The sequence below is a fragment of the Heterodontus francisci genome, chromosome 26, assembly GCF_036365525.1.
Source record: "Heterodontus francisci isolate sHetFra1 chromosome 26, sHetFra1.hap1, whole genome shotgun sequence".
Lineage (NCBI taxonomy): Eukaryota > Metazoa > Chordata > Chondrichthyes > Heterodontiformes > Heterodontidae > Heterodontus > Heterodontus francisci.
This window is the reverse complement of record NC_090396.1, coordinates 77,177,700-77,189,483: the sequence shown is the minus strand read 5'-3', so window position 1 is coordinate 77,189,483 and position 11,784 is coordinate 77,177,700. Positions and strand designations below refer to the sequence as shown.

The window sequence follows — 11,784 nt, the reverse complement described above, 5'->3', positions numbered from 1 at the left end:
TTTCTGTGGTAGGTCTGATCCTGTTGTCGTCCAATCTCCACACACAAGCAATCAGGAGGCAGGGACACTGACACCGCTCCCCTCCCCTCCCACCACCCCCCCCCACCACCCCCCCCCCACCCACCCACCCACCAAAAGCCCAGTGCCTGTTGACCAATTCTAGCACTTTCCATGCTGAGATCAGCTGATTCTGCAGAAGCCAAGGATGAATCCTGGGACTACTGTGGTGAGTAGTGCACAGCGTAATGTGCCTGCTTTTTGACTAATGCCCAGTAACACACTATAGAACACTACTGAATATGTCAGAACTCTGAGTGTCACACAGTTCATCACAATCAGTCTCTCGAGCAGTGCCACTGGCGGAAGCAGCCTCAGCAATTGAAGGCTGTGACCCACAGAAACTCAGGGACCAGGAGCCAGGCTCGTCCTCTGAGCTGCTCTGCTGGCACAGGTCCACAAGGAGACCTGGTCTCGGTTCCCCACTGCCGGGGCTACAGGCCAATTCTGGGAAGGTGGAAGCAGCAGATTCCGGTGGTAACTCTGTCCCTTGCCTGTGTGTGTAGGCCCCCTCAGAGATGCTCAGTGATTGGGCCTCTCGGTGGAAACACAACCATCTGTTCCGGTTAAAGTTGTGGTACTTCTGGTGCCTGGGTATTTTGTGCTGGGATGATCCTTTCTTGCTGAAGAAACGGGTGTCTGTTGGATGGCTCGCTTTCTCTGTACTGCTCTTACACATTCCCCCCACCGTCAGACTCCTGCTATTCTCAGTAGCCAACTCACTCGCTGCTCGAAAGCTGCATGATTGCTCACATTCTTCCCTCAGCTGGAGTTCATGGATCTGAAGAACATCTGGGGCACTTCCACTCAACACATAACCAAGCTGCTGCCTAAACTCACTGGGTGAAGAGCAGAGCAGCTCCAGGCCTCTAGGACTCAGTGCATCACTGGAATCATAGTCACTGTCAGTGGGGAGAAAGACCTCGGAACAACACTCCTCATCAGAGCAAGGCTGAGAGTCTGCAAAAACATAGAAGCACATGGGAACCTCATCAGTACAGACACAGTGTTAACAGAAAGATAAAGAGAGGATGCAGCATGTGGGAAAGTGATTCACACCCCATTCCAAACCAATAATTTACACTTCCCTCCCCGGAAGCTGCTGCGATGAACTGTTTCTGCTGTGGACACAGATAAAATCAGCTGTCCAATTTACACCCGCCTGATTTACAAGAATGCCCAATCTATACCCAGCTGAGTTATACCTGCACGATATACTCACTCAATTATCAACAATCAACCTGTACCCACCTGATTTAAACTCACCTGATTTACAAGTGTGCCAGTCAACAGGCATGCAGAGATAGTAGGTATAGATTCAGCGGCGTAGAGGTAGGAACATAGGATCAGGAATAGGCCATTCAGCCCTTCGAGCCTATTCTAGATCACGGCTGATCATCTACCTCAACGCCATATTCCCGCACTATCCCCAAATCCCTTGATGTCATTAACAACTAGAAATCTATCGATCTCTGTCTTGAATTTACTCAGTGACTGAGCTTCCATCACTCTCTGGGGTAGAGAATTCCAAAGATTCACCAACCTCTGAGTGAAGAAATTCCTCCTCATCTCAGTCCTAAATGGCTTGTCCTTTATTCTGAGATTGTGTCCGCTGGTTCTAAACCCCACAGCCAGGGGAAACATCCTTTCTCTATCTACCTTCTCTATCCCTTTAAGAATTTTGTAAGTTTCTGTGAGATCTCCCCTTCTTCTTCTAAACTTCAGAGAATACAGGCCCAGTTTCCATAATCTCTCCTCATAGGACAATCCCACCATCCCAGAAATCAGTCTGGTGAACCTCTGCTGCACTCCCTCCATGAAAGTATATCCTTCCTCAGGCAAGGGGACCAGAACTGCACACAGTATTCCAGGTGCAGCCTCAGCAATGCTCTATGCAATTGCAGCAAGACTTCTTTGCTCTGTACTCAAATCCTCTTGCGATAAAGGCTAACATACCAGTTGCCTTGCTAATTGCTTGCAGCACCTGCATGCTAGCTTTCAGTGACTTATGAACAAGGACACCCAGGTCCCTTTGGAGAGCAACACTTTCCAATCTCTCACCATTTAAGAAATACTCTGCACCTCTGTTCCTCCTACTGTTATGTGGATTTCCATCTTTTGTTAAAACTTGAGAATCTATATTTTAAAAACTGGACAGGATTTTCATGAATATTGAATCATCTGGAGATTGCTGAACTTTGTGGGTGTATTTTTAAAAGGAAGGCCAACAGAAGGTTGATCAGTAAACAAATTTTTGCTGGAAGGCACATGATTTCAAGTAAACATAGCAGGGGTTTATGTTATTGACAAGACAGAATTTATGATTATCATAGGACTTGCCTAGAAAAAAAGCCAGTTTCATTTTGAACTGTTAAAAAGCCAGCTGGCTTTTGGACTAAAAGTGGCAGTTGGACTTTGTTTCTGGACCTGCCAGGAGATCAGAAGAAAATCCTGACAACTGTTACCTCTCTTTGAAGAATCCTTGCTCTTGCAAAGCAAATCCTATATCAAGTTGTACTGTTGCCTCCTGTATTCTGAAGAAATCCTGCATGTTTGCAGAAATCTTGCATCTTTAAAAGAACTTTGCATCGAATGTCTGAGAACTGAAACCTTTGTTGCTGCACACCTGATGGAAGACCAATGTGAAGCCTTCTGTAGTTGAATTTCTTTGAACACCTACCCAAACAGACTGTTCATCAACCTTGCCTGGAAAGACTCCTAGTGGCAGCCACCTATTCGACTTTGGGACACCTCGCCAAAACAAAGGACTTCCATATCTGCTGTTCAGATGCAAGTTATTTTTTATTCCTTCTATTTCTTTGTCACAGCTGTAAACAAAAATCCCTTTTTATTTCCAGTTAACTGAGTGTGTGCATGCAAAGGCTAGGATAAAAAATAAGGGGCTTTAATCTTTTAATTCGTGTATATATTTACTTCATTATTGGTTAAGACTTGGTTTATAATAAATGGATAATTTTGTTGTTTGTTAAAGAAACCTGGTTGGTGTGTTTTATTCTGGGGACAAATAGAGTATCTAATCGGCTGACTCGATAAGTGGGAAAGTTTATTGATATGCTGTGACCTATGGAGAAGTGGGACTGAATTAACAGTGCACTCCTCCCACCTCGGTCCTAACACTACCAAAATGGATAACCTCACATTTTACCACATTATATCCCATATGCCATGTTCTTGCTCACTCACTTAGCCTGTCTAAATCCCCTTGAAGCCTCTTTGCATCCTCTTCACAACTCACATTCCCGCAAGTTTTGTGTCATCCGCAAACTTGGAAATATTACAGTTGGTCCCCACAACCAAATCCAAACACTGATGCTTGCGGTACCCCACTGGTTACAGCCTGCCAACGCAATAATGACCCATTTATTCCTACTCTTTTTTCTGCCTGTTACTCAATCCTCAATCCATGCCAGTATATTATTCCCAATCCCGCGCGCTTTAATTTTGCTTAGTAACCTCCTAAGTGGAACTTTATCAAAAACCTTCTGAAAGTCCAAATACACCACATCCACTGGGTCCCCCTTATCCACTCTGCCAGTAACATCCTCAAAAAACTCTAACAAGTCTGTCAAACATGATTTCCCCTTCATAAATCCATGTTCACTGCCCAATCAGACCATTTATTTTCTGTGTCCACTAATCACATTCTTTATAATAGATTCTGGTATTTTCTGTACTACCGATGTCAGGCTAACAGCAGTTCCCCATTTTCTCTCTCCCTCCTTTCTGAAACAATGGGGTTACATTTGAAACCTTCCAATCTGCAGGCACCATTGCAAAATTTATAGAATTTTGAAAGATGATCACCAATGTATTCACTATCTCTGTAGCCATCTCTTTCAACACTCTAGCATGAAGCTGGCGAAGTAGAGATAGCGGAGGAGTACCTTCCATGACAGCGCTTCTGATATGTCTTCCTTTTTCCTCAACCGAGGATTCCCCCCCACTGTGGTTGACAGGGCCCTCAACCGTGTTCGGCCCATTTCCCGCACCTCTACCTTCACCCCTTCCCCTCCCTCCCAGAACCGGGACAGGGTTCCCCTTGTCCTCACTTTTCACCCCATCAGCCTCCATATCCAAAGGATCATCCTCCGCCATTTCCGCCACCTCCAGCGTGATGCCACTACCAGTCGCATCTTCCCCTCCCTTCCCCTGTCAGCATTCCGAAGGGATCATTCCCTCCGCGACACCCTGGTCCACTCCTCCATTACCCCCACCACCTCGTCCCCTTCCCATGGCACCTTCCCCTGCAATCGCAGGAGGTGTAATACCTGCCCATTTATCTCCTCTCTCCTCACTATTTCAGGCCCCAAACACTCCTTTCAGGTGAAGCAGCGATTTACTTGTACTTCTTTCAATGTAGTATACTACATTCGCTGCTCACAGTGTGGTCTCCTCTACATTGGGGAGACCAAGCGCAGACTGGGTGACCGCTTTGCGGAACATCTCCGCTCAGTCCGCAAGCAGGATCCTGAGCTTCCGGTTGCTTGCCATTTCAACACTCCCCCCTGCTCTCATGCTCACATCTCTGTCCTGGGATTGCTGCAGTGTTCCAGTGAACATCAACGCAAGCTCGAGGAACAGCATCTCATTTACCGATTAGGCACACTACAGCCTGCCGGACTGAACATTGAGTTCAATCATTTCAGAGCATGACGGGCCCTCCTTTTTACTTTTATTTTTAGTTATTTTTTATTTTTTATATATTTTTGTGTTTATTTTATTTCATCTTAGTTTATTCAGTTTGCTTACCCACTGTTTTTTTTACTGTTTTTTACTTGTGGCTGTTCAGTTTTCAGTCCATTAACACCCTCTCTGCACTAACACTTTGTCTTTCAGCACACCATTAACATACCGTTCACCTTTGCTCCATGACCTTCTGCTCAGTTATTCTCTGTGACCTGGTCCTATCTAAACCTTCTCTTTTGTTATCTCTTGCCCCACCCCCTACTTTACTTGCTTAAAACCTTTTACATTTCTAATATTTGTCAGTTCCGAAGAAGGGTCACTGACCCGAAACGTTAACTCTGCTTCTCTTTCCACAGATGCTGCCAGACCTGCTGAGTGGTTCCAGCATTTCTTGTTTTTATTTCAGATTTCCAGCATCTGCAGGATTTTGCTTTTATTTTAGTGGCACAGATACATAGTTATACAGGAATAGATATAAAAATCTTTAAAGTTGGTCTCCAGGTAGAAACAGCCAATAGCATTCTGGGTTGTCCACCCTGAGTGGTCTTGAATTTGTAGAGCTCAGAGCTGCTGGAGAGGCTGCAGTTTCTCACCACCTCATTATAGGAAGTTTATTAGCAACAAGGTACTGGGGTGGTGAAGATTTAGTAGAATAGATAAATCAGGAAATGGAAGAGGGAGGGAGGAACTCAAGAAAATTACAATCACGGAGACAGAGAGAGAAAAAGGAGCACAGCGGGTGTGAAGGTTTAAAAAGCGTGCCAAAAGCCCAGAGTCAGAGACCGAAGACAGAGCGAGAGAGAGGAGCACAGCGGGAGCAGAGAAAGAGAGAGAGAGAGAGAGGAGCACAGTGGGAGCAGAGAGTGAGAGAGAGAGGGAGAGAGGAGCACAGTGGGTGTGGAGAAAGAGAGAGGAGCACAGCGGGAGCAGAGAGAGAGAGAGAGGAGCACAGTGGGAGCAGAGAGTGAGAGAGAGAGGGAGAGAGGAGCACAGTGGGTGCGGAGAAAGAGAGAGGAGCACAGCGGGAGCAGAGAGAGAGAGAGAGAGAGGAGCACAGTGGGAGCAGAGAGTGAGAGAGAGAGGGAGAGAGGAGCACAGTGGGTGTGGAGAAAGAGAGAGGAGCACAGCGGGAGCAGAGAGAGAGAGAGAGAGAGGAGCACAGTGGGAGCAGAGAGTGAGAGAGAGAGGGAGAGAGGAGCACAGTGGGTGTGGAGAAAGAGAGAGGAGCACAGCGGGAGCAGAGAGAGAGAGAGAGGAGCACAGTGGGAGCAGAGAGTGAGAGAGAGAGGGAGAGAGGAGCACAGTGGGTGCGGAGAAAGAGAGAGGAGCACAGCGGGAGCAGAGAGAGAGAGAGAGAGAGGAGCACAGTGGGAGCAGAGAGTGAGAGGGAGAGAGGAGCACAGTGGGTGCGGAGAAAGTGAGAGGAGCACGGCGGGAGCAGAGAGAGAGAGAGAGGAGCACAGTGGGAGCAGAGCGAGAGGGAGAGAGGAGCACAGTGGGTGTGGAGAAAGAGAGAGGAGCACAGCGGGAGCAGAGAGAGAGAGAGAGGAGCACAGTGGGAGCAGAGAGTGAGAGAGAGAGGGAGAGAGGAGCACAGTGGGTGCGGAGAAAGAGAGAGGAGCACAGCGGGAGCAGAGAGAGAGAGAGAAAGAGAGAGGAGCACAGTGGGAGCAGAGAGTGAGAGAGAGAGGGAGAGAGGAGCACAGTGGGTGTGGAGAAAGAGAGAGGAGCACAGCGGGAGCAGAGAGAGAGAGAGAGGAGCACAGTGGGAGCAGAGAGTGAGAGAGAGAGGGAGAGAGGAGCACAGTGGGTGCGGAGAAAGAGAGAGGAGCACAGCGGGAGCAGAGAGAGAGAGAGAGAGAGGAGCACAGTGGGAGCAGAGAGTGAGAGGGAGAGAGGAGCACAGTGGGTGCGGAGAAAGTGAGAGGAGCACGGCGGGAGCAGAGAGAGAGAGATAGAGGAGCGCAGTGGGAGCAGAGAGAGAGCGAGAGAGGAGCACAGTGGGTGCGGAGAAAGAGAGAGGAGCACGGCGGGAGCAGAGAGAGAGAGGGAGAGAGGAGCACAGCGGGAGTAGAGAAAGAGAGAGAGAGAGGAGCACAGTGGGTGTGGAGAGAGAGAGAGGAGCACAGCGGGAGCAGAGAGAGAGAGAGAGGAGCACAGTGGGAGCAGAGAGAGAGAGGGAGGGAGGAGCACAGCGGGAGCAGAGAAAGAGAGAGAGAGAGGAGCACAGTGGGAGCAGAGAGAGAGAGAGGAGCACAGTGGGAGCAGAGAGGTAGAGAGGAGCACAGTGGGAGCAGAGAGAGAGAGAGGAGCACAGTGGGAGCAGAGAGGGAGAGAGGAGCACAGTGGGAGCAGAGAGGGAGAGAGGAGCACAGTGGGAGCAGAGAGGGAGAGAGGAGCACAGTGGGAGCAGAGAGAGAGAGAGGAGCACAGTGGGTGCGGAGAGAGAGAGAGAGGGAGAGAGATGTACGGTGGGAGCAGAGAGAGAGAGAGAGGTAGAGGAGCACAGCGGGAGCGGAGAGAGAGAGAGAGGTAGAGGAGCGTAGCGGGAGCAGAGCAGGGAACAATTGAAAAGTGACATCAGAGTGACATAACAATCAACAGAGAGAGCAGCCGGGGTGAGTATACAGGTAAGCTTTTAATTTAATTTAATTCAAACATAACAAACATTACAGGCAAGCAGGTAGGTGATTGGTTTGGGAAGAAGCTACCTGTTTAGTGAGTATCTGCTAAGTGATTAAGGTCCATTCTAATCCTAACGTTTAAAATAGTAAAGGAATTAGTGGTAAGCTTAATAAAATATATATAAAAAGGAAAGTAAAATAAATAATTGAATAAAATAATTAAGTAGTTAATTGAAACACATTAAGGATGGCAGGACAGGTGATGTCACGGCTGCTGCATGTGGGAGCTCCTGGATGTCAGTGTGATCCAGGGCAAACACGTCTGCAGTAAGTGTTTGCGGCTCAAAGAGCTTCGGCTCAGAGTCACTGAACTGGAGTCCGAGCTGCAGACACTGCGACACATCAGGGAGGGAGAAAGTTACCTGAACACTTTGTACCAGGAGACTGTCACACCCCTTAGGATAGGGTCTTCTGATTTGGTCAGTGGTCAGGGACAGGAGAGTGTGGCTGCAGCTGAGACAGGTAAGGGGTCCCAGAGGGCAGGACTGCAGGAGCCTCAGCCTTTGTGATTGTCCAACAGGTTTGAGGTTATTTCAGCTTGTTTGGATGAGAGTGGGGGCTGCAGGGTGGATGAGCAACCTGACCATGGCACCATGGTACAGGAAGCCATTCAAGTGGAGGGAGAAAAAAAGAATGTAGTGGTAGTCAGGGGCAGTATAGTTAGGGGGGGATTGACTCTGTTCACTGCAGTTAAGAGCGAGAGTCCAGACGGCTGTGTTGCCTGCCCGGTGTCAGGGTTCAGGACGTCTGCCCAGGGCTGGAGAGGAACTTACAGTGGGAGGGGGACGATCCAGTCATCGTCGTCCATGTAGGAACCAATGACATAGGCAGGACAAGGAAAGAGGTTCTGTATAGTCAGTATGAGGAACTAGGCACCAAATTAAGAAGCAGAACGTCAAAGGTAATAATCTCTGGATTATTACCTGAGCCACGTACAAATTGGCATAGGGCAAATCAGATTAGAGAAATTAATGTGTGGCTCAAAGACTGGTGTGGTCGAAGTGGGTTCCGGTTCGTGGGGCACTGGCACCAGTACTGGAGAAAGTGGTAGCTGGACCGTTGGGACGGTCTCTATCTGAACCGTGCTGGGGCCGGTGTTCTAGTGAGCTGCATAACTAGGGAAGTAGAGAGGGTTTTAAACTGAATAGTGGGGGCAAGGGATCAAATTTGGGAAGATATGAACAAAGAACAAAGAAAATTACAGCACAGGAACAGGCCCTTCGGCCCTCCAAGCCGACGCCAATCCAAATCCTCTATCTAAACCTGTCGCCTATTTTCTAAGGGTCTGTATCTCTCTACTTCCTGCCCATTCATGTATCTGTCTAGATACATCTTAAAAGACGCTATCGTGCCCGCGTCTACCACCTCCACTGGCAATGCGTTCCAGGCACCCACCACCCTCTGCGTAAAGAACTTTCCACGCATAACCCCCCTAAACTTTTCCCCTTTCACTTTGAACTCGTGTCCCCTTGTAATTGAATCCCCCACTCTGGGAAAAAGCTTCTTGCTATCCACCCTGTCTATACCTCTCATGATTTTGTACACCTCAATCAGGTCCCCCCTCAACCTCCGTCTTTCTAATGAAAATAATCCTAATCTACTCAACCTCTCTTCATAGCTAGCGCCCTCCATACCAGGCAACATCCTGGTGAACCTCCTCTGCACCCTCTCCAAAGCATCCACATCCTTTTGGTAATGTGGCGACCAGAACTGCACGCAGTATTCCAAATGTGGCCGAACCAAAGTCCTATACAACTGGAACATGACCTGCCAACTCTTGTACTCAATACCCCGTCCGATGAAGGAAAGCATGCCGTATGCCTTCTTGACCACTCTATTGACCTGTGTTGCCACCTTCAGGGAGCAATGGACCTGAACACCCAAATCTCTCTGTACATCAATTTTCCCCAGGACTTTTCCATTTACTGTATAGTTCACTCTTGAATTGGATCTTCCAAAATGCATCACCTCGCATTTGCCCTGATTGAACTCCATCTGCCATTTCTCTGCCCAACTCTCCAATCTATCTATATTCTGCTGTATTCTCTGACAGTCCCCTTCACTATCTGCTACTCCACCAATCTTAGTGTCGTCTGCAAACCTGCTAATCAGACCACCTATACTTTCCTCCAAATCATTTATGTATATCACAAACAACAGTGGTCCCAGCACGGATCCCTGTGGAACACCACTGGTCACACGTCTCCATTTTGAGAAACTCCCTTCCACTACTACTCTCTGTCTCCTGTTGCCCAGCCAGTTCTTTATCCATCTAGCTAGTGCACCCTGGACCCCATGCGCCTTCACTTTCTCCATCAGCCGACCATGGGGAACCTTATCAAACACCTTACTGAAGTCCATGTATACGACATCTACAGCCCTTCCCTCATCAATCAACTTTGTCACTTCCTCAAAGAATTCTATTCAGTTGGTAAGACATGACCTTCCCTGCACAAAACCATGTTGCCTATCACTGATAAGCCCATTTTCTTCCAAATGGGAATAGATCCTATCCCTCAGTATCTTCTCCAGCAGCTTCCCTACCACTGACGTCAGGCTCACCGGTCTATAATTACCTGGATTATCCCTGCTACCCTTCTTAAACAAGGGGACAACATTAGCAATTCTCCAGTCCTCCGGGACCTCACCCGTGTTTAAGGATGTTGCAAAGATATCTGTTAAGGCCCCAGCTATTTCCTCTCTCGCTTCCCTCAGTAACCTGGGATAGATCCCATCCAGACCTGGAGACTTGTCCACCTTAATGCCTTTTAGAATACCAAACACCTCCTCCCTCCTTATGCCGACTTGACCTAGAGTAATCAAACATCTGTCCCTAACCTCAACATCCGTCATGTCCCTCTCCTCAGTGAATACCGATGCAAAGTACTCGTTTAGAATCTCACCCATTTTCTCTGACTCCACGCATAACTTTCCTCCTTTGTCCTTGAGTGGGCCAATCCTTTCTCTAGTTACCCTCTTGCTCCTTATATATGAATAAAAGGCTTTGGGATTTTCCTTAACCCTGTTTGCTAAAGATATTTCATGACCCCTTTTAGCCCTCTTAATTCCTCGTTTCAGATTGCGCCTACAATCCCGATATTCTTTCAAAGCTTCGTCTTTCTTCAGCCTCCTAGACCTTATGTATGCTTCCTTTTTCCTCTTAGCTAGTCTCACAATTTCACCTGTCATCCATGGTTCCCTAATCTTGCCATTTCTACCCCTCATTTTCACAGGAACATGTCTCTCCTGCACGCTAATCAACCTCTCTTTAAAAGCCTCCCACATATCAAATGTGGATTTACCTTCAAACAGCTGCTCCCAATCTACATTCCCCAGCTCCTGCCGAATTTTGGTATAGTTGGCCTTCCCCCAATTTAGCACTCTTCCTTTAGGACCACTCTCGTCTTTGTCCATGAGTATTTTAAAGCTTACGGAATTGTGATCACTATTCCCAAAGTAGTCCCCTACTGAAACGTCAACCACCTGGCTCGGCTCATTCCCCAACACCAGGTCCAGTATGGCCCCTTCCCGAGTTGGATTATTTACATACTGCTCGAGAAAACCCTCCTGGATGCTCCTTACAAATTCTGCTCCATCTAGACCTCTAACACTAAGTGAATCCCAGTCAATGTTGGGAAAATTAAAATCTCCTATCACCACCACCCTGTTGCTCCTACATCTTTCCATAATCTGTTTACATATTTGTACCTCTATCTCACACTCGCTGTTGGGAGGCCTGTAGTACAGCCCCAACATTGTTACCGCACCCTTCCTATTTCCGAATTCTGCCCATATTACCTCACAGCTCGAGTCCTCCATAGTGCCTTCCTTCAGCACAGCTGTGATATCCTCTTTGACCAGTAATGCAACTCCTCCACCCCTTTTACCTCCCTCTCTATCCCGCCTGAAGCATCGGTATCCTGGGATATTTAGTTGCCAATCATGCCCTTCCCTTAACCAAGTCTCAGTAATAGCAATAACATCATACTCCCAGGTACTAATCCAAGCCCTAAGTTCATCTGCCTTACCTATTACACTTCTTGCATTAAAACAAATACACCTCAGACCACCAGTCCCTTTGCTTTCATCATCTGCTCCCTGCCTACTCTTTCCCTTAGTCACGCTGACTTCATTATCTAGTTCCTTACAGGCTTTAGTTACTACCTCCTTACTCTCCACTGACCTCATTTGGTTCCCAACCCCATGCCACATTAGTTTAAACCTTCCCCAACAGCATTAGCAAAAGCACCCCCAAGGACATTGGTTCCAGTCCGGCCCAGGTGTAGACCGTCCAATTTGTAATAGTCCCACCTCCCCCAGAACCGGTCCCAATGTC

At 47.8% G+C, this 11,784-nt stretch overlaps 1 protein-coding gene across 1 annotated transcript in view; it reads right to left on the bottom strand.

Annotated features, from left to right (window-relative positions):
• Nucleotides 1-280: 280 nt before the first annotated feature.
• ankfn1a (ankyrin repeat and fibronectin type III domain containing 1a) overlaps nucleotides 281-11,784 on the bottom strand; it is a 240,572-nt gene continuing 229,068 nt past the window's right edge. The window contains exon 17 of the mRNA XM_068058655.1: nucleotides 281-1,017. Within this exon, the coding sequence (XP_067914756.1) occupies nucleotides 281-1,017 (737 nt within the window). The remainder of the gene's footprint in view (nucleotides 1,018-11,784) is intronic.